The sequence below is a fragment of the Rousettus aegyptiacus genome, unplaced genomic scaffold, assembly GCF_014176215.1.
Source record: "Rousettus aegyptiacus isolate mRouAeg1 unplaced genomic scaffold, mRouAeg1.p scaffold_m13_p_11, whole genome shotgun sequence".
Lineage (NCBI taxonomy): Eukaryota > Metazoa > Chordata > Mammalia > Chiroptera > Pteropodidae > Rousettus > Rousettus aegyptiacus.
Window position 1 is genome coordinate 55,925,147 of NW_023416286.1, and position 24,550 is coordinate 55,949,696.

Consider the following 24,550-nt stretch of genomic DNA (forward strand, 5'->3'; position numbering starts at 1 on the left):
CTAGGGTCCTTGAGCACTGGCAAATGTAGTGGATCAATCAAAATAGACACTCAGAATATAGCTAATCTGAATCTCATCTGTTGTCTTTAAATCCTACTGGAAGAACACATTGGGTTCCCTTGCCACTTGAAAACCCTGTGCATTTCTCATTCAATTAACTTACAATAAGTTATTTAATTAGGCCACTGAGAATTTAAAAAATATAATCAAAATCACGATAGGTGGTATGATACTTAATTTAAAATGTTTGGAGGTCTACCCTCTTAATAAATTTTAAATCCATGGTATCATATTAACTGCAGGCACTATGTCTAGATCTCTAGAAATTATTCATCTTGTATAGCTGTAATTTTATTTCCATTGAATAACAACTCCTTGTTCCCTGCCCCCACCCCCTTGGCAATCACCATTCTATCTTCTGCTTCCATAAGTTTGACTATTTTAGATAGTTCTCTTATGAAGCATTCTTCATGCATATACACATGCTCGTGTATACACACAAACACACTCACACACACACACACACACATGAGCAAAGGGATGCAAGAACATTTTTGGAGGTAGTGAGTATATTTATTATCTTGATTGTGGTGATGATATCAAGGGTATATGCATATGGCCACACTCATCAAACTGCATACATTAAATAAGTGAAGGTTTTCTTTGTATATTGATTATACCTCAATAAAGCTGTAAAAAAGTTAATAAAAAATAAAAAGATCTTTTCCCCCAAAATAAAAAAGTTTGAAGATCTTCTGTTTTTTTTTTAAACTTTGTATCTGTTCCAAATAATAACACATCTGCATATATAAAAAAGAAAAATATTCAGTCTTCAAAAAATCTCATAGAGTGAAAAACACATAGGTTAAAAAAAAAACATGAATCATGGGAAACGTCTCTGATAAATAAAAGCGAGAAAATTTAGGGATGTGCTTTGCCAATAGAGAGAGAGATCAATTATGGCTTAAATTGAAAAATATCCAGATGGTGGGAATTTGGCATGCTATTATTCTTTGAATGTACGTTTCTAGTTAGGGAATTGAACTGACTTGCTTAATTCATTAATTAAAACATACTAATTGATAAAAATGGTTTCTATTTTGTAGAAGCTACAATATTAAATAATTAGCCTCAATTTATCATTCTCCTCCACTTCACACCTTCCCTTGTGGGGTATATGGTTACGTGGGCTTAAGGACTGAAACATATGCAATAACTCTTAGAACAAGTCTAATTAAAAAAAAAAAAAAGGGCACAGAGGGCAGGCAGCAAAAACTCATGGGTTTGCAGTACCAAACAAAAAGAAGACTTAGGCATAAGGACAAATGATAACCAAATAAGGCAAATACGTCAAACGCAAGCCTCTGAATAATAATACTTACAGATAGATCATTTGTTTTGATGATTATGAGTCAATAAAAGGAGTTTGATAAATGGTAAGTGTTTATAACACTAAAAGGAAAATAAATCAAGAAGAGCTAACTGATTATTTAAATTGTCAGTATTGGTGGGTAAAGGGAACCCTTGTTATGCTCCTGGTGGAAAAGTATACTGGTATAATTTTTCTACAGAATATGAATTGTTAGGGAAATTTTTTTATTGAAGAGTTTTAGCATATTTTTATTTACTTAGATCTATCCATTCTAAATCTAAGAATTAATAATAATTTGTACAAATTTGCAGCTATAAGAATGTAAATTATGATATTTAGAACTTGACTGAAAGACAAATTAGATGTCGAATATAAGAGAATTAATTAATTATTTTGTTACAACCACATTATAAAATGCTATGCAGCCATACCAATGATTTTGCATAAGGATATATGTAACAAGAAAATATACTCATTACATATTGTTCAGCAAATTGGTATTAATAAAGTATCTGTAAATTATCTAAAACAATAGCTCTGGAGACAGAGGGCATGTAGTAAAAGTTTATATTCAAACTTGCACTTCTGGTACTTACTATGTAAAATGGCAAACTGTTCAAATTTCCAATTTTATTTTTTTGTAAAAAGAATAATTCTATTTCTTCCTACTTCATTGTATTTTGGGGATATTAAAAAAGACCATACATTCAATGTTCTCGGCATTTTACCTATTGAATAAGTATATGTAACATGCTGTTAATAGAATAACATAAACATATAATTTGTAACATATGTACATGTTTACATTTATTTTGATTTATATATTGATACTGATAACATATATATATACGTATGTATATATATCTTATCAGTATCTATATATATGTATGTATATATATCTTATCAGTATATATATATATATAGCTATATATCAGTATCAGTATCAATATATATATGTATGTGTATGTGTATATACATCTTATCAGTATATATATATCTTATCAGTATACACACACACACACACACACTCACACACACACACATATATATATATGTAGCTATAATCTCAACAGATTTTTGACTATTTCTTCAGGTCGAAGTGAATTTTTGTTATGTTTGTTTGCTTTGGTTTAACTGTGTTCCCTAAATTTTGTATGTGGAAGAGAGTAGCAATCAGGAGTTCTGCTGCAATACCAAACACTCTAATATCTTAACTGCTTGAAACAAAAAAAGTTTATTTCTCACTCATTATAAGTCCTTTGTGGTGTTAGCAGAGATTTCTGCTAATCATCCTCATTCAGAAAACCAGGCCAGGGGTAAAAAGAGATGGCAAATCTTTCACTGCCTCTTAAGCTTCTGCTCTGAAATGATAAACATCACATTTGCTCAAAAATTTTGGCCATAGCCAGACACATAAACAAGAGGAGAACCTCAATAATAATTTAAATGCGTATTTGTGAGTCAAGAAGAGATTAAAACTAATGTGTATATTGTCTATCATAAGCTATTTTAAGTTGTTGAGCAGAACATTGGTCTAAGAATAAAAGTGTCCAAATCAAGGAATCAGAGGACAAATAGAAAATGCAAGAGATCTAAATTATTCCTCTATCTTCAAGACAGAATGATCACACTTAGCAATCACTGTCAAAAGGAAGTAATCTAATTTCATTTCCGGTAGAAAAATGCCTTCTCCTGACCCCTGATGTGGACTATACTAAGGAACTTCAGTACATTCTACCAAAAGAATGTATTTTTTTCTTGGCCTTAGCTGGTAAGCTGCTGAGGCTCTCCGGCTTGAGAACCGATGGGCCTTGTAATTGCTTTCCTCACGCATGTAACCACAGCTGCAATTGTTATCCATAAACTGCAAAATGAATCCTTGAAAAGTTTTCAGATTGGCTGTTTACTTTGAAACATCCATTGCCAATGAGTTTTCAGATGTAGCACTATGAGAAAGGAAGGGTCTCTGATCATTGTTCAAGCATTGGACTGGCTCTCATAAATCCTTAGTCTTCATTTTAAAAATTTATATTTTGTTATGGTTCCCTGGGAAATCATTTCAACTCAACAATACCTCCATTTTCCTGCAGGGAAACTAGAGAAGCTTTTATTACTTATCTGTAAAGTACTTCAAAAAGATTAAATGAATTATAAAAAATAAAAATATTATAGTTATATTTAAATATTCAACACCTTTTTCATAAAATAAACTTTAAATTTACTCTATTGCTTTAAAATGGTGGCTGAATACATTAGTGAATCTCTAGAAAGGTAAGAGAAAAATATATTTGTCAGAATTTATTAAAAATTGATATATAAAGTCCACAATGATCTTACACTACCACTATATTAAAAACTTTAGAGACAAATGAAAAACCGCTGGTAAATACATATATTTAGAGTAATTTGCTATGTCTTAAATGCTTTTATTTTTCCATTATATAATTTGTTATTTTAACAATGAACGAATGAGTGAATAAAAAACAGTAGTTTGAGGGATTTTTAATTTTTAATTTTTAAAAGCATGTTAGGTTTACTCAAGCACTATGATGACAATATTGTATTAATAAAGGTACAGCAGCCATTCCTGTCTGAGTTATTGGTGAAACGCTTGTGAAATAAAAAGTCGTTCTACCCATATTGTATCCTCCTTATAATCATTAGGGATAAATATCAAAGCACATAGGATAAGTATGGCACAAATAATCTTGGAGACTTTGGGAGTTTTCAACATTAAAAAACTATAATCAAAAAAAGATGACAAAAAATAATAGTAAGAATGTGAGGAAATTTAAACCTTCATACAAAGCTAGTGGGAATGTAAAATGGTGTAGCCACTTTAAAGACAGTTGCACAATACATCAAAAAGTTAAACATAGAGTTACCCAAGAAATTCCACTTATGGGTATAAACCCGAGAGAATTAAAACACAAACCCACACAAATACTTATACATGAATGTTTACAGAGCATGACTCATGATGGACAAAAAACAGAAACAATCCCAATTCCATGAAGAGATGAATGAATAAACAAATATGGTATATCCATACAAATGAATATTATCCAGCCATAAAAAGAAATGAAGTATATGCTATGACATGGATATACCTTGAAAACATTATGCTAAGTGAAAAAAGTGGGAAACAAAAAGGACAGATATTTTATGATTCCACTTACATGGGATATTCAGATGAGGTAAACCCATAGAAACAGGAAGTAGATTAATGGTTTCGGGGGTTGATGGGAGAGGAAAATGGGGTGTGACTGGTAAGGGGTACAGGAATTCTTTTTGTGGTGATGAAAATGTTCTGGAATAAGACAGTGGTGATAGTTGCATAATTCTGGTAATGTACTAAAAAGCACTGAGTTATTCACTTTAAAAGAGTATATTTTATGGTATTTGAATTATATCTCAATAAAAATTCATTTTATAAAAAAGGAAATGGCAACTTAAAATTAAATTGCTGATCTAAAAATAAAGGAAGTCTTTCTTCTTTTCCTCTCTCATGAATAAAATTTATAATAACTTCAATTATCAGTTCCTCTGAAAGCATATTTCATATTAACTTGGCCATTTTCATGTTAGAGGTGAAATTGTATTTTGCATTTTGATAAATCAAAAAGAATGGAACCAGCTTTCCTCTAGATGAAGTCTTCCTTCTCTAATTTGTACTGATCTGGTATCAAGAGTGCACCTGAGACCACATGCCTTCTAAATCAACGCCTCTTTAGAGCTATTTGTTTATACTGTGCTTTATTCAAAAGCCAACACTCTCCTCAATACATCAATGTTACTGAGTTTCAGAAATGTCAACAGACAATTATAAGATCTCATTCAGGAAGTTCTGAGCAAATATCTCGTTTTCTTTCAATGTACCATTGAACAGAATTGAACTGAATGGAACTGAAACTGAACAGAGCTCAAAGCTAAAGCAGACTGATAAAATTGTGTGTGTGTGTGTGTGTGTGTGTGTGTATGAGTGACAGAGAGGAAAAGAAAAGATTTTATTTCTCCATGTACTATCACTCATGAAATTTGGCTGTTTTATTTGTTTTAAAAAGACTAATTTCTCATTCAGGGATCTTAGCCATCTTAAATAAGATATATGTGGACTGAATTAATTTCACTCACAATAATAAGAGGCCTAAGAGCCCTCACTTACCCCTTCCAGAGCAAGGCAGATCAGAACTTCCTTGGCACTTCTTGATGCTCTCCTCAGCTGACAGTGGGCAGGAGTGTGGGTGCTCACACTTTTTCCCATACCAGCCTACTTTGCAGTCACATCTTCCACAATTACACTGCCCATGACCTTTACAATGAAAGCAGTAAAAGAAAAAAAAAATATATATATATATATATATATATCATATATATGGTATATATAATTTAGTCAGAATTTGTTTTCATTTTAACAGTTATTGTCCCAAATGAGTCAGAATCTTAATTAACATAATATAAAACATTAAGGCAAAAGCTTGTTTTTCTCAAGTTCTTAAATATCTAATTTATGTTAATTGATCATGAGAGGTAAAGAAAAGCAACAAGTCCAGATAAGAGAAACAGATTTGTTGGGTTATAAATTTGAATTTCTCAAAATCCAGGTGTATGTGATTCTATTTGTCTGCTGGGGCCTAAATGGAGTATTTGATGGAGCTGGCAATTAATTCATGTGGAGAAGAGCACCGGAAATAGAAAACAATTTGTTTTTGAAAATGGTCTTATCTTCTGGAGTCACTCACACTTTATTTTCCTTACCTTTTTACTATACACTGTATGTTTAACCTGAAGACCCTTACCTTAAAACCAGTAACCTGTGTGGAGTTCACAATCCTTGAAGACCAATTTAGTACACAAAAAAGAGGTCAAAGAAGATGTTAAATTTTTTTACACATGGACACAGAGCCTGTATAAAACCGTAAGAAGTAATGATACGGAATAGAAAAAAAAATAGCCTACATTATTAATCAAATAATTGGGGTCAAGTCCTGATCTCGCAACCTAGAGCAAGGCCGGTCAACTGACAGCTTCTTGCAGGTTTAGTTTCTCAATGTTTAAAAAGGATAATAATGCATTATCGACCCAAATTATATCTTCAGTGCTACATGAATTTGAGCAATTATTATTTTTATTCATTTGGACTCACATACGAAAACAAATAGGAATAGAAAGGAAAGCAAGATAATATCAACTGAGCTTTATTTAACTCCTAGGAAACATTCAGATACTCATTGCTACAGATGCAGCATAAAGTGAATTTCTATAATTGCTGTAAAAATGCATGAAGAATTTTAAAGGAAGACAAATTACACTGTCTTTAAGTAAATCGAGTATAATGCTAATGGATAAAAACCCATGCTATTTTGTCTTTGGCATCTGATCTTGACATTTATCACACAATTTAAAATTGGCCTTCATGAACAGTAGTTTACTTTATCAATACTACATGAAGTTTGTGGGCAGATGACTATCTTTTAAGTTTGAACAGTTGGACCATCCACATCTAAGGAACCTTTTTACCATCCATTAACCTGGTTCTTCGTTAAACAAATCATAATATCATAGATCAAAGTAGAGTGAGATATTAAGGATCATTGAATCCAAATCTCTCATTTAACACTGAATTCAATTCGATCTGCATTTATTGACTACCTACTATATAACAGTCTAAACAATAAATTGCTGTCATCATTAATGCTGTGCTTAGAACTCATCATTTTTAAAGAAAGGAAAATTGTGATTGCTAATAGATATGTATTGCGTGTGAAAATGATCATTTAGAACTTCAAATATGGGAATATTTATTATAACAATTTAACTTATTAGCAATTAGATTCCAGAGGTTGTGGGTTCTGGGGCTTTTTGCCATTTATCCCAGCTTAAGAAATTCCTACCCTTCTTCTCAACGCTCATGTAATTTAGAGTAAAATTTGCAAACAGAGCTGTAGAGCTGTATGCATAGAAAAGCAATAGTTTTTAAAACAAAATCTTTAACATTTAAAATACAGTTGATTCTGCTGTTTTATGGGAGCCAATGCTTTGAACTTGAAATGAAAAGTTTCATTTCAAGAACATTTAGATCTTCCAAGAGGATACCAGGCAAAGAACAGAATGTGCTGCCATTTGTGGAAGACCAGTTGACACTTTAACAATAAAACTGAACAAGAGAGTTAAATTGAAAGGAGAAAAAAGCTTTACTCTTGAAAGTTTAAAATAACTGTAAATGTTAGAACAAAATATCCAGTAGATTTAGGATTCCAGGAAATCCCAGGCTACCTGGAGGATGCCAGCTGCTACTGCAGTTGCCTGTAATTCACAGGCAACGCATGTCCAGCATGAGGGTCCTAATTCCTAAGCACATAGAATGAAGCGGGAGCCTGTGCTGGGGGACACCAGTGACTGAGGGGGAGAACATTCTCAGGTCCTATAGTTGGAATACAGTTTTCAGAAGTTATTATTTACTATATGAGCATCATCGACATGTCGATATTGAAACAATTGTGTTAGAATAATACAAATTCATGAAGATGGTAAGAAGTTATTAATAAGAGATTTTTGGAGTTAAAATTTCATCCAAATAATATAGAAAGAAGTCAGATTAATTGTGGATACATTAACACATTTTAGAAAAAAATGTAACTGCTTTAGAAAAAAATAGCTCTATGCTATTATTGCAGCTTCATTTTTCTATCCCTTTGCTATTTCTGTGCTCTTCTATAAACACTAGGGAAAAACATAGTCTATATCCAACACCTCTATTTCCTGTGCACTTATGCAGCATCATGGACCTTCTCAAGGATGGCTCCTATAAATTTATGTTTTACACCCAGGCATTGAGAACTCTAAGAAAAGTTGGGAAGAATATACATAAGGTGTCCTCACTTTTGCTATGTGTGATGATTCCTAACTTTCTGTGTTTTCTGCCTCAGCCTCAGTCTTCACCTAATCAAAATGCTATCTCAATAAGCCAGCTGCAGTCAAGTGCTTACAGATTGAAATGAATTAATGAGATAGTGTCATTGCTATGATTGGCTGTGGGATGAAAGGTTTTGCCTCTAAATAGAAAAGTATCAAAGTAGGAGAATATTGTCTAGTTCAGGATGGGCACTGCTCCTCATCAAATCAGCTGTTTAGGAGTCTTCTACACTTTTCTGTCAGGGGTTGACATCAATTGAACAAGTTCAAGCCGAGGAAAGAAGGGTTATTAAAATATGAGTGACCTAAGTAAACTACCTATAATGAATAAAATTCCTGAGAGTCAGTGAATATATGGTAACCAGGTTAATGATGAAATAGTGGCAAATGGGATGTTCTTTGAAGGTTTCATTGTTTTGAGAAAGTAAGAATATCTAAATCAAATGTGATTCAAATCATAGAAGAAGCAAATTGAAAGCAATAGAGAAAAGGTTTAAATAATTTTAGTCTAATATTATGAAAAATGGTATTGACATTGGTATTGCCTAATCTGTTTATTAGAGGTTCATTGACAAGTTAAAATATAAAAATGTTTTGCTTTCACAGTAATGAAAAAGTACATTCTACATCTTTCAATAATCCAAGTCATATGTTGTCAAAATAAATTTTAGAATGTTATGGATCCCACTTCAAACAAAATTTAAACCTAAATGATATGTAATTGGTGTAGTTAGGAAATTACTTAGAAATGTAAGGTATTGATACCACATTCTGAAGTAGGGTAGGTGTTGAACATTTCAGAGAATACAGGAAATCAGAAAATGAAACTGCAATTTTTCTTCTGAAGTTACTAGTCTCTCAATTCTAGTATAAAAGTTATTTCAAAGAGAGAGAGAAGGAATCATTTTATAAGGATAAAATGGAAAAGATGAATATGTGTGATTTCGATATATGAAGAAGAGTTAGAAAAAATGAGATTGATTTAGCATGAAAATCCTTTAGACTGCCATAACATACTACATTGATGTCTTTTATAAACAAATAATTAAAAAGGCATAACAAAAAATTAAGAAACCTGTGTCTTAGATCTAAATTTGTCAGTATTTACCCTTTCTGAGCCTCATTTCACTTGGCTCTATCTTTAAAAGTGAGAGAACCAGAAGAGAGTAATTTTACCACCCTGACCTGAAACTATACTTCCATGCTAGTTTGTCAAACATGTGTGTGTGTGCGCGCGTGTGTGTGTGTGTGTGTGTTTGTATAAAGCCTTGCAGGAGTTAATTTCATTGCTTCTAATAAGTATTCCTTTAAACTCTATAGGCAAAGGATCAACAAAATAGAGATGAAAGATACAGGATGTTGTCATTTATCCTTGATATCAAACATAAGGAGAATGTACATTAGAGAATTGTTTTCAAAAGTTCTATGAGCATACATTAAACACATACATATGACAATGAAAAAAAATGGTGCTTGGTATTGGCATGTAAATGGGATTGCAGCCCAATCTGTACCTTATGGCCATATGGACAGGGAGTTGGCAGCAAGACCAGACATCGAGTGGCATCACAGTCATGCTGAGGAGGTAGAAATTATAAAGGCTCTCGGGCCATTATAGTAGAAGAGGTTGACTCCAAAACTTATTTTTTCTTTGCAATTATTCTGCTCCTTTGGGTTAAACTATCTAAACCCAGAAATAACAATTGAAGACGAACATAGTTTAATTCATTCTAGACACTCTTCTGCTATACAAGATATTTCTTCCTTTTAAAATGATCAAAAATACTCATGAATTGGAATCTGTCATTTACAAGTAGCTCCTTATAAAGTAATATAAAGACCATCAATACGAAAAAGTTTGGGGGAATAAATTAGATCTAACTGGTACTTGCTATATTTTTAAAAGTCCCTTCAGGACATTGATTTTCCTTCAAGATAATACAAACTGAACATACTTAACAATTTCTTTCAGTTTCTTTCCTTAACACTTTGGTAATTCACAATGGTAAATTTTCCCAACTGATATGGTTCTATAAAATGTATCCATTTTCCAAACGACTGGAACTCTAAGCCAGGACTAACCTTATATTTTCATCCTTTTGATTGATAGGACAAGCTGAAAGATAGAGTTTCAGGTCACACTACAGCATAGTTTTCCAACTTTGAGAATTTGAGAAATAGACCAGAGAATCAGAAAGTAAATTCAGTGCAACAGCTCACAGAACTAAAGAAACAGACAGTAGTTGGTACACTTCAGGATGACTGGTCAGGCACTGGTCATTTAGTCACATTTAAATTTTATCACTAGTAAAGTCTTTGAGGGTGGGATGTGTGTGTGGATGCACCTTTGTGTGTATGAGTCATGCTCGTGTATGAATAAATGTATGCACACACTCACACACACCATGTGGATGATGAACAACAGATAGGAATAAAAATAAGAAATAAATAAAGCGAATTTATTTGGAAGCAGGAATCATGTTTTAAAATATTTGTATCTTGCATACTCATGATAGAATAGGTACAAAATATATACACCTAAGTGTATCATTGAACAGATGAGTGGACAAAGTGAGAATGAATAAATAAAATGAGAATATCAATTAAAAGAGCCACCTTAGACTAATTTATAGGGAGGTTTCTCTTAAATTTAAATAAGACTAGGACTCTCAGGATGGCAGGAATAGGAGCTAAAAATAAAGTAGCATTTCATTTGCTTAAATCACTTCAGAATGTCCAGGTAGTTGGGTTACTTCTGTCCTATAACATTAAGGTATTGACATATACTCAATAATCAGTTGTTTGTGCCACTTAGACTGGCAATAAGAAAAACTGTGAAGACTAATAATTCACTAAGCACATCTAGAATTCTACAAATTTAGTAAGAATGAAGAAATACTTCCAAGATTTGTGCCTATCCCAGATCATAATGATGTTCAGAGAAGCTTAGTTTTATAAGAATTTTGAGCATCCAGAGGACAGTTCTTTCTTACTCAAATAAAATAAATTGAAGAATTTTATTTGCATCACTTGGAGATCAAATTACATAAGTACTTAAGCTATATGTGTTTTCAAATGACACTTAAAGGTAGTATGAACTTCGTCAAGTTACTTAATTTCTTTGAACTTGTTTCTGCTGTTAAAATATAGATAATAATGTCTCCCTCTCTGAGTAAGTGTGAACATAAAATGTAATGAGGTGTGTGAATGAACTTGAAAAGTGTCTAACAGAGTAAGATCTCTGTTAATGTACATTTCATCTTTTCTAAATTCCTCATTTTAAGTTAGGGAGGCAGGCTGTGGAGAACTGGCCACTTTCAGTTCACTTCCGCAAACAAATAATAAAATTACAATGACAGATTTTATGTCTTACTATTCAAACTACAGCACGTTACTCTGTCACTTCTGTCCACCCTTACCTGTCTACACCCACAGTACAGAGACCACATTTAAAAAGTTAATCATTCTCTCCCTAACTCCTCCCATGAGAAACACCATCAACCATGCAACCAAAATTGCCCAATTACTTAATTTTTTCTCTGAAATACCAGAGGGAAGAATGGAAAATATAAGAAGAGAAAAATAGAGTAGAGAGAAGAAGGGAGGGAACAGATGAAATGGAAAATTTCAGAATCCAAGGAGTCTTCCTTAATGGCCTTCACCTACCCAACCTAGAGTAGTAATTCTAAGCCTAAATAACATGAAACAGGAATTGTGAACTTATAAAAGGACTGAAGTGTTAACTGAAGTGTCACCTGCCCATCTTCACCTCATGCCTCTAAGTCCCTCACAGTGAGATAGACCAGCTTACATGACCCTGAATTACCATTATAATGTAGTTATTTTAAAATCTTCAAACTCACTCCAAAAATCAGGATCAAGATAGGATCATGGGTTTAACAAAGAAGAATGTACCCTATGTAAAAAAAAAAAAAATGTACATATCAGAAAGCCACAAACTTAATTTTTATATATAGCTTAATTAGCTATCTCCTTTATTTTCCAATTTAAAATGTTTTCAATTCATGTTCATCTCATAATTTTAAAATGACATTCTTAAATGGTGTTCTGCAAGTCCCAGTATATGTTCATTACCAGCTCTGTGCTAGGACTAAATTCTCATGTTCAGTCCTAACCCTTTAGGCTTACATATTGAACGGGCTGGGAAAAAAAAAAAAATCAGCTTTGAGTTGCCATTGTTCTTTTTTGCTAAATACATCTAGAAATGAATTTTACAACTTCCTTCTATAATTCCCATTTCAGTAAGTGGCAAGCACATTTGCACCGACAACCATACTAGAAACCTGTGACTACAGCACTCGACTGCCTGAAACCATCACTAACTCCTCATTACCTTTAAAATAGACTCAAATTTTGCAGCAAGGCAGTCTTGCAGCTCTTGTTTCTCGCTAGCTTTATCCTTTGTTACTTGTACATTCTGATAATAACCAAACTTACTGTAGCCCCCAGGACAAATTGTATGCCTCTACTCGCTCTGCCTGGATTATTCTTTTCATGACTCTTGATCTGCAAGCCTACCTTTCAGGACAGAACTGTACACGTATTATGATCCAAAAGCATCTGGCAATGCATGAGGCATACATCACCACCTCTGTTAAAAGCTTCAGGACTTAATTAAAATGTCAAAGGAGCCTATGTCCCAACATTCTCAACTCCTTTCTTTTTTCATTTTAATCTATAGCACTATGCTCGTGAAAAAATAAATAGCATTGACCTACTATACATTTTATTTTTTTATTTGTTGTCACTCCAGGCCCACTGGGATATAAACTCTATGAGGAGAGTGATCTTACCCGTTGTGTTCATTGCTTCGTCCCGGATATCATGACTACATAAGTGAACAAATGCATTGATATGCAAATCTCCCATACGATAGTATATTTAAAATATTGTGTTTACATGGCAGTTTTCCTTGCTAAATAGTACAATTCTTGAGAGCAGAACCTATGATTTTTAAAATATTTTTATATCCTAATATCATATACAGAGCTTCTAGCATACTTGGATCTCAAAAAATATTTATATTAAAATATTATACTAAATTGAAGTTTAAACAAAGATTTGTTCAGTAAAGAAAACACCTCTAAATTTCTTCAGATATGTGGACTTTATTAAAATTTGGATTCTATCTCTTAGCTGCGGGGCCTTTAGCAAGTTATAAGACTTCTCTGAGCCTCGGTATCTCCAATTGTAAAATGAGAATAAATATAATCCCTACCACGTAGACTTTTATGAAAAATAAATGAAACAATCTAGAAAGTGCTTCACACAGTGTCTGGCATATAGAAGCCTCTCAGTAGTTGTTAGCTATTTTATTACCACTGTGTTGATGACAACGGTAATAAAGAACATTCATATACAATGAATAACAGAAAAATCTGAAAAGGCACCCCCTCAAGAGAATGGTGTTCACAAAATGTGTAGGAAATCCTCCAGAACACAAGGGCTAATCAGAAGAGGGACACCCCTTCCTGCAGGAGGAAGTGTTATCAAAGGGCTCTCCTCAGCCAGGCTGGAGAAGCCTTTACATAATCATAATTAAATAAGGCAGCTCTTTATCTCCCTTTGCTGGCGAACTTTCAGGAGACCTGTGGAGTTTTCTCTCAGTCTACACACACCAATGAAGTATTCAGGCTTAAGGAGATATTTATATACACATGTCTCTGCCTTCTGGATTATCAAACATAACCGGACTGAAAATCCACAAATCCATTTTGCTAAATGACATTTTTTAAGATAAATGACTGCATTGTTTTTTCATTGCACCATTAAAAGTCCTGGAAGATCATATGTTTTCCTTTGCATTTAGACGACATGTTCCATAAAGTCAAGAAACGTATTTGTCTCTTCAAATGCTGGACCTAGTGGCCCAGTTGCAGTTCAGACTTTGGCAAATACTATCTGCTACATAAATATTTATAAAATTAAAATTTTGAATCCACTAATTGATATTCAATTCTAGACAAAGTTGCAGAATAATTTTAGGATACAAATTACATCAAAGAATTTACGTATTAAAATAGCCATGGGAATTTAGTATCCTATATTTTGTAACATTAATACAGTTTGTCATAATGGTACTTATCTTGTTCATTGTCATCAGGTCTGCTAGTTTTGCATTCACAGAGTTGAGCCATAGATATCTAGTGCTAATGGTTCACCTTGGTGAGGAATTAGACTAATTTTAAGAGAGTGACTTTTCATTTCTAGTCTTGCCCAATATGTGAACTCTTAAGTGTTTTCGAGTGACTAATAATAGAAGGGCTGTGGATAGCCAAGGCTTTAGAATACACATTCAGTTCTTTGACAGTTTCTGTGAGAATCAGAAGGAATGTTGAAAATAGGAAAATGAATATTTTTATTTAAAAATAAGAATTAAGAGAGCACTTACCTGAACAGAAGTCATCAGAATATCTGTCATAGACAGCTCTGCAGTCCCTTTCATCACACTCACAGGTGTCTCCGTGAATATCTCCCCAGTCTCCAGTCGGGTCAACATCATGGCAAGAACATTCACCACACACACAAGTCCCTAGAAGGGAAAACATAATTTTAGATAAGTCTAGTAAGGAAAAAACATAAAAGAAAGCATCTTACATTTTGCTTTTTTAAAATGCTTACTTTGTATTTGGAAAATACATGTACTCAAAAAAAAATTCTACAATGACAAAATGTCATTTAAAGTTGATAGTAGAAATTCCTAATAAATAAAAGTTAGTGTCTATGTCAATAATTATATTCATTATGGACTATGTCATTAGCACTGTGTTGGTTTGTCTCGAAGATAATACCACAATAATTAAAACAAACGTAAGATAAAATCCATGCCTTCAAGGAGCTTATAATTTACTTGACAAAAATAAAGCTAATGAAAGAAAAATAAGCAAACAGTAGATGTATGAGTGCTAACATTTTCTAAAATAAGACATAAAGACTGTAAGAAATACTATAAAAGCATGGAGAAGGGGGAACTCAGTGCGGGCTGAAGTAATTAGGGAAAACAGTCTGGATATGCAGAGAGATGAGGAAATGTTCTAGGACTGATTAGAGGTAGGACAAATGAAGGAAATGTCAAGAAAGCAAGAGAAAACAAAGAAGAGTGGGGATCCTAAGGAGCCTTGCATCACTAGAGCAGAAGGTTCATGTTAAGAAGATCTGAGAATAAGGTTTCCTACATCAGATGAGCTCAAGTTATAGAGGACGTTGGAGATTAGGTAGAGAGATATAACCTTGGTCATCTGGAGATTTGCATAGGAGAAGTGCCCGGTTGTAGATCAAATTTATTTTGTGTAGATTATCAATCATCATCTTTAGGACAACAAGCTAATTATTTGGGGGAAAAGGTAAAGTTAAATCCCTTTCTTACATCTTACATTAAAGTAAAATCTAGTTATATTAAAAATGTAAGGAATAAACGAAAACTATAAATTATATAACAAATTCTCTATTTTGAAATTTCTGAAGCTGGAAGAAAATTTCCAAATTACAGAAATAAATAAATAAATAAATTTAGCTAGATAAAAATCTAAAATTTCAGTTGGAAGCAAAACACCAAAAAAAAAACCTACAAAATTTAAAAAGTTAGAACAAAGAGATACTTTCACAAACATAAACAATTCTTAGGAATCAATGTCTATAGGACAAATATGCCTAAAGAAAAATAGACAAAGGCAAAGAATACAAATCAGAAATTTTGGAGAGCAAGCAGTAATGATGATAGATAAACATAAAAACTGTTTATCACTCAGCCTATGATTACTGAGGGTGAGGTCAGGGACCTATAAAAATCCACAGTGAGTTAGAATTATTCCGCATGTCAGATTAACAGAGGTAAAAAAAGATTGCTAGGATGGAGAGGTGCTAAGGTATAGAATACAAAATGGTACAACTTTCTAGGTGGTAATTCCACAATATGTACTTTGTAAATGTGTGTTATTATTTAGCACATGTGTCCATTTCAACTAATATATCCAAAGGAAAGTACAGTTCAAAAATATTAAATATGGTGACATTTATGTTATTAAACAACATCTATGACATAAATATCAGTCAATGGAGAGTTAATGCAATGTGTAGTTTAAGCAACCATCAAAATCAAAAATTAGGTTTTTGCTCTGTGTGCATGGAAAGGTATCTAAAATATATGATTAAATAAAAAAGAAGCAAATTATAAATTAGTATGTAGGGTATTTTTCAATTTTTGTATGAAATAAAAAGAAAATATATGCCAAGGAGCACACAGGAGATACATTTTTAAAAATAAATAATAAAAATGTTGAAAGGTCATGTACTAAAATTTAAAAGGAATTTATATCTGTATGTTAAGATTATGAATCATTTTCCATTTTATTATGTGAATTTTTAAAGATAAATATTCATGGCTTTTATAATAGTATAAATGATATGGAGGGATGGGCATATGTTAAAGTAGGTCCAACTGGAAACTGTGCATAAATCAAAGCGGGCAATAAAGAACATCTATTCTATCACTGATGAGCTGTACCCACAACATTGGTATTTTAGCCCCTGAAGATGAGCTAAAACTGAAGACGAGGCAGGTATGTGCATAATTAGTGTCTCTCTCCTACCTAGGAAGCAATGATGAGGAACAAGTTCCAGGGTAGATATAAATGGTACCTTCTGAGAAAAAAGGACTCATTTCAGTGACCGTCCCTGGCTTGCCTTCACGTACCAGACATCATAATGGTGACTACTGATCCTACTGAGTAAAAGCACAGAAGCAGACACATGTCCTTATATATTAAAGACAAACATAACTTGAATTAGTGTGATTTATAGTCAGATCTATTTTCTATAAACTAAAAAGAGAATTTTTTTTTAATGATTTTTGTTTCAATTTCAGGCCTTTTTCTTTTTTTCTCTGTGTACAGAAATGTGACATATTTCATTTTTCTGTGTCAGTTTTTAAAAGAATAAAATTGGTTTCTAATAGGACTTTACACATCAGCACTATGTATTAAAATGCATCATTCATTTATAGAAATAAAAAAGTAGTTTTCTAGCTTTCTAGATTTTTATAATTTTATTAAAGGAAATATGGCCATTTATTTGCATTGTCAGGTAGGCAAAGAACAGTATAGCCTGGCTTTCTTTTGTATCTACCAGTATAAGCTGACAGAGAGACAAAAACAAGAATATTCAAGTATTTTTAAAAAGTATTTAAAACCGTCTGATTTGATATCAAGTTAGTTAACTCATTTAAATTATATTTGAGCAACAGTAATACATTTTAATTCATGTCTAAGGTTAGTCCAAATTTCATATGGCTATTTGATACATAGTTTTTATATCTGTTGTGTTCAATATCACATTTTTATTATCGTATATGAAAGTGAAATAATTCTACATCAATTCTGTATTTCAACCAAGCCTTCAAATTACTTATAATTAAGACAAGAGAATTTTTTTGAATGCTCCCTAGATAATTAGATGCTCATGCTGTAGATGATTCTGTTAGTCGAGAAACATTTAACAGCAGTATCTATAAGAGTTGCCTTTTAGCTGTACTATGCTATTTCTGTATGGTCACCAAAGAAATTACAGTTTGTATGTTAACTATTTGTTCAGGGAAGCTTAAAGAATGACAGCAACTTTCTTATTTTTCTGTTTTCTACTCAATAAAAAACAAGAAAGAAAGATTGGTGGTATGGTAAATGTTGATTTACATCAAAGTCAGAGACTATAAAAGATGACTTCCTCCCACACTGAAGGAAATACAGAAAAAAAGGAGTGTTAACAATTAAGAGCTTTGTTTTCCTCCCAATTACGTAGTAATGTGTATGAATGACACACCTCTGTTACTGCAGATTTTGCCATCTGGAGATGTGCATCTTCGCTTGCTCTCCCAGGGGGTGATATCACACTGGAATTCGCATTTATCTCCATGCCAACCAGCCTCGCAGTAACAGTTTCCACAGTAACACTTTCCATGGCCTTTATCCAAAATGAATTTTATACAGTGAGGAAAAAAGCAACTTCAAAAGCAGAATTAACTTTCTATCCCTTTGTAATCATTTTTGCCTTTTGAAATAATATACTTGCTCCATAGTCATTGCTTAAAATAATAAAATTATGTAGGTTGCCCCCAAAATATTATGGTTGTGCCTTTACTTACATAATTATACACAGAGTAAGTCAAAATGACCTCTAACTTGTCCTAGCCAGGTAGCTAATTAAAATGAAAGAATTTTTAAAAAACAATATGAAAGACTGAAAGGCTATTACTTTCCAATGTCAAATGTATGCATCAAGCTCAAATGTATTTAAGTATTTACTCTAAGGGTACTTCTTGAATTAGTCATTAAAATATTTCATTTGAAATCAACTGTTGAGAAACCAATGGTGCGTATTTACTTAGATGCACATTATTAATGAGTGAACCATTTCTTGAACCAGAGAAAATGTTTCATCTTTTCATTCAACTGTGTCCCACAAGCTGTTGTGTTCCACCATGTGGAAAAGAGGTTTTCAGCTAAATCAATGTTGAGTACTCATTTAGACCAATAAAATATCATGGACCCACAAGGTCAAATTCCCATCCTATTTGTCAAGAGAATGTAAATGATTGGTAAGGGCATCTCATCATTTTGTGTCTGGAAACCATGACACCCATTCATTTCCAACCTCTCTATAAACTGTTACCCTACTAATTTGTACTTATGTACAAGCAATCTGTAATGAATTTTACATCATCACTCTTTATCCATACTTACATATATGCATCAATTCTACAAATTCCTGAAAGATAGCAATTATATTTACCTAAAAATCACTTCTTATGTTCTCCTTTTTTGTAGTTATCCCACCCAAATGTGAATGTATTCTTATTCTTCTAAACAAGATGAAAATCCTGGTCGCACTGGATTTTGGTTTTTAGCCTATTCTTTCTGTTTTATAGGAATTTATGTTTTACCAGAGTCTCGGCTAAAGTCTTTGTACTTCTCTCTATCTTCTATAGCCAAAATCCCAGAGGGTCCATGAGAAACTGATTGTGAAGCTATTTTTCTTTCTGAACACTATGGTAGTTCTGACCAATGGCAAGAGCATCAATAGGGCCTGTGAGACTCACATAAGAAGAGGAAAATGCAATAGAACACTGGTCTCTGATGTTACTGTTGTCCATCAGATGAGATTTCCTTCAAGCAGACATCCATCAGAGAGACAAAGAGAGAGAGAAAAGCTGCTATAATGAGATGTAGAGGGATAGGAACCCACACACTTGATGCCATGTTTTCTGCCTAAATGAGCTATAACTGGGAAATCCATAAAATCCTCTTCCTAACCTGAGAGACAATGATCATTTCTACAATAAATTTAATTTTAATTGGTTCACTTAAACACATATAAAGGCTACAAAGCTATATGCTTATATTTATAATTATATGTTATAATTATAACATATATACATATTATACACTTTATTTATGAACTTAAAATATCTCTACATGTATGCACATACAATATATCACATCTCAGTGCTTTATCACAAGCCTCAGAAATTTGAAGATTACAATGAAAAAAGCAAGACAATTGTGTACTCAGAGCTTTCCAAGGAGTCAGTTTTTTTTAAGACTTGATTAACTTCTTAAACCAGAATTTATTTCCTCTGTAATTTCAGGAAATTTATGTAAGGTGCTATATACGTAAGGATTAGCATGACATTAACAAAGTATTATAAATTTGGATCCTTCACACCCAAATTCTTTGTCTATTTATAAAGTTCAGTGTTCGATTAGGGTTTTACTGAAAAATCACTAAGTAGAGGTGAAAAAAAAAATCATGTAAAATTCCACCTGTCTGCAGGTATGGAAAATTAAGCAGATATCCTTATAACTTAAATTAAAATATTATAACAAGACATATCTGAATAATTGAGATAAAATATAAGCTTCAAGAAAACACACATTCCAGACAATAAACATCAGTCTTTGTTTTGTGCAAACTGATGGAGCAAGAAATCTCATTTTGAATTGCTTCACTGGTGGGCTGTAGAAGCACCTCTCAACAGATTGATTTCATGTGAATGACAGGTGGAAAGATCTACAATCCCAGTCAATGTCACCCCTGGAGGATGTTTACCAGAGTGCTGGTGTCTGTGGTCAGAGACTCTGCACCATGAAATTGCTTAAGCCTCAAACGAATGGAAATAATAAGTGGAAAGGTTGAGAGTTAAACATTTCCTGTTGTGTTGTTTCAAGTGAAATGTTTATATTTACACACGTGAATAGACTTTGCTTTGGTAGTCTGCAACAGAACACACTGGCCCCAAGCATGTTCTCTTCCTCTTTTTTGATCTGTAATAATTGGAAATGAAATATCAGGAGGACAAACACATAATATTTGTGGATGGATTTATCTAATTGTTCTAATTATTTTGGACTGAGTCCTTTTGCAGACTTGTTTGAGCAGCATCTAGCTTAGGTCATTGGCTTGAAAAATGACTGTTTTTGTGTTTGTTTGTTTTATCCTCGTGGGTTGTACAGCAAGGAAACCAGAAAGAAAAAATCAAGTAGACCTAAAATAAGAGTATCTGGATGACCATAGGAATTGAAGTTACGATTTGTTTTTGTAAACAAAAAGACAGCTTGTCATATACTATTGACACTTTCTCTATGGTTTAGTTCCTTCTGGCCCCATTTGCCCCCATCCTTCTAGGGAAAGATACTCTTCTGAAATCCCTCATTCTGCACGAAGGATAGAATTCCATGCTCTGGAATCTTGTCAAAGATAGATGAAATAAATAACTGCTTATCAATATTGATGAAGCCAGACTAAAACATTTAACTAAAACTCTTCTCACTGCTCTCTATTTTCCTCTCCTGTGCCAGTTCCAGTTCCAAATTGAAACTCTGGGAACAATACTTGCCGATAGGTTAGAAGGTGCTCTTCTCATGGAGCTCCAACGCAAGGGCACGATTGCAATTTTCTGTGGTGAGGAATCAAGAGCACAGTCTTCGGTGTCGGGCAGACAGGCATCTAAATTTTACTATAATTACTGGCATGATCCCAGCTAAGTTACCTAATGAATGTGAAGTACTTATTGCAGTGCTTGGCACTAGCAAGCATGCAATCACTAGTATAATGGAAAAGTGATTTGAGTAATGGTACACATAGAAAAGATCATAAAGATAATATAGAAATGTGTGCACATTGGGGGGAGGGAGGAGGAAGGTTGGATAAATTCTAAGCTAATGATCCTATTGACCTTTGTGTCCCCAATAGGACATGAGTCTATTTAAAGGCTTATGGTTTAGAAAGGAAAAGAGAATGAAATTGAAACATGTGATTGAAAGATTGGGAGAAAAGAAACAGTAAAAGCAGCTAAGGTGAGCAAAGAAGATGGGAATCTAACTAGGACCACTTCAGAACTATTCAGTTGGCTTATTGGCCATATGATCTGGCTCTCCTACGGCAACAATCTGATTCTGCATTTAAAAAGTACAAGTTACTCTGAATGCTTTACTCTAATTCTCCACATGTGAAGTGTTTTCAAAATAAACATAGGTTCAGACTAAATTAGTGAATTTAGTGCAGAAATGTATAGAGATAAAAGTACAATGAAACAGGTGAAAAATTCAGTACTTTATTAATTTCTGCAAAGTTAACATACATACCTCCACATATTTCTTCCGTTTCATCATCTATGCATTCTCTATCATCACACTCACAAAATTTACCATAAACGAGTCCATTTCCATCTGAATTATCACACTTACACCTGCCACAGTGACATGTACCTAAACCATTAAAATAAAGCAAAAATAATTTGTCAAATGCATATAAATTATAATCAGTGAATTTTAACCTCTTTCAAAGAGATGGAAAATTCAAATCAATTTAATATTCCAGCTATGTATTTTTGTGGATATGATAAGATAGATAACAAGACATTCTTTTTTGAGATTATTGTAGCACGGTAATTATATTTTATAGCACAGCTATTATGATTGACCTCTAATAGTTTCATGAATGTAAATTTGACCTTCCAAGTGCGAGGCTGCCTTATACATGTCCTTCCAATCAATGCACGAATGAAAATCTTCTGATTACACCTGGGTGTGAAGTGAACTAAAGCAGAAAATTTTAAGCTTTATGAGGGAAGTAACCTTGCTTATCTTCCTCACCAGTATTTATTCAATGCTTTGCACAATATTTGAGCATGTTATTTATATAATAATTATCTGTGAAATGCATTATCAAATGCATAAATGAAAAATTTAGATGCACCTAATAATTTCACATCCACAGTGTTAAACTGATACACATATTTTAATGACAAAGGACTAGAATGGGTTTTTCTTAGGCATAACGACCTAGGACCTCATCAAAACTTCAGGGCAGCTCAGGTTGTTAACAGACACATTGAAATCATCTGGTCTATCATATACCACATACTCAGCCAAGTTTGAGGATTTAACTATAGCACCCAAGATTGATTTTACTGACAGTAAAACATCAGTCTAATTATATTGAGAGGTAGAATGTCCATTCTTAGACCATGCTTTATAATACTTTTCAATTTTTAATTGATCGTCACAGCAATCAACACAAATTAATTGAACTTTACCACTCACCAGACACAACCCTAGACTTAGAAAAGTAATAGGAGATCAACTCAGCCAAATTCTCCTCTCAGAGTTTTATATGAGTAGAAATAAATGTGATAAAATAAATGGAGAAGTGCAAAGTATTGCAAAAGCACATAGCAAGGGGATTTTACTAAGACCTAGAGGTTAAAGATAAGGTGTCTGGAGAAGTAGCTCTTACTTAAGCTGAGAACTGAAAACCAAGCAAAAAAAAAAAAAAAAAAAAAAAAGGCAAGAGAAATGAGAATTGGTGAAGAGGTCTGCGGTCTGCTTCCAGGAAGAGACAACAGCAAAGGCTTTGTGGTGAAAGAGGAAATAAGAGCGAAGAATCAAACACGGCTGGAGTATAGACGATAATGTGGAAAGTGCCATAAAAAAAAATAAGGCAACTGAAGGTGCGGTTTATGGAGGTCTTACAGCCATGCTAAAGATTTCCAACTGTAATCCAAGAATAATGAGGAGCCATAGAAATATTTTCAGCAAGGGAGTCATGTGATCGGTTATGGTTTTTTACCAGATTATTCAGAGGATGAACTGAAATGAGGAGCAAGTGGATATGAGGAAATGAATTATATTTGTCTGCAGGACAGAAGATAAAGGCTGACCAGGGTGATGGCAATAAGTTTAGAAAGAAGCAAGTGCACTTGGGGATATTTTCAGGAGAAAGAATAAACAGAACTTGATGACCAATTGGATATGACTTGGTGAAGGATGGGGAGTGACCAAAAATAATACTGATATTTGACTTGAACTACTGGATATTGGAGAGGCTCTTGTGGTATACTGGAAAGAGCATGGATTTAGGACTAAAATACTAGGTACTATTAAGGTACCTAGTATATTAGTCATATTCTTAAATATTTTCTCCAGACTCACTTTATATTTATGGACTCCATAATATATCCTGTTTTCAAACCCTCTGAATGATTCTATTACTTTAGTCACTTGCAATTTGCTACTAACTGTAAGAATTTTTTTTCTCTCACAGTCACATATAAATAGTGATTTTACAGAATTTGAGCTTGTTATTTTTCTTCCCCAAGAATACTCGTGTGAATTTTACTTTTATTAAACTTCACTTTCTTGTGTATTTTTCTGAAAACTATTTTAAACTATAAAAGTTCATTTCAAATCTAATGCTATGATTCATGGTATTGCCTCATCTGCTTTTTCTCTAATTATCACCTTTCTTTTTTATTTTCCCATTTATTGATATCTTTTAACCATCCACATATGCATTCGTTAAATCTTCTGGTTGGCTGTTATATTATTGGCAAAGTGGTAGGTGCTATAGGAGATAATAAGATTAATAGAATTAAAACTAAGTATATCGTAGGTCAGGAAGAAAGAGACTAGATGATTGATAATTGTGCATATATATATATACAGATATAAATACCTATATAAATACCTATATATATAACCAGATGCTGCAAAGGCATTTGCACTAGATTTATGACAAATGCTTCATAGAAAGTATAACCCTAAATTTTAATCTAGCTCAGTGAAGGAGGAAAGGCACAGTAAAGGAATAAATTCTGGGGTTAGCACTTGACACATGATCAAAATTTCAATAAGTGGAGACAAAGAAGAGACTTGAAATGTTGAGGAAAGAGCCTGAGCTAACAACTAAGGA

General features: G+C 33.1%; 1 protein-coding gene across 1 annotated transcript in view; it reads right to left on the bottom strand.

Moving 5' to 3' along the window:
* ITGBL1 (integrin subunit beta like 1) overlaps positions 1–24,550 on the bottom strand; it is a 177,970-nt gene that overhangs the window by 82,440 nt on the left and 70,980 nt on the right. The window contains exons 4-7 of the mRNA XM_016123151.2: positions 21,943–22,065; positions 18,122–18,262; positions 14,700–14,840; positions 5,538–5,684 (exon numbers count right to left, since the gene is read on the bottom strand). Coding sequence (XP_015978637.2) covers positions 5,538–5,684; positions 14,700–14,840; positions 18,122–18,262; positions 21,943–22,065 — 552 coding nt within the window. The remainder of the gene's footprint in view (positions 1–5,537; positions 5,685–14,699; positions 14,841–18,121; positions 18,263–21,942; positions 22,066–24,550) is intronic.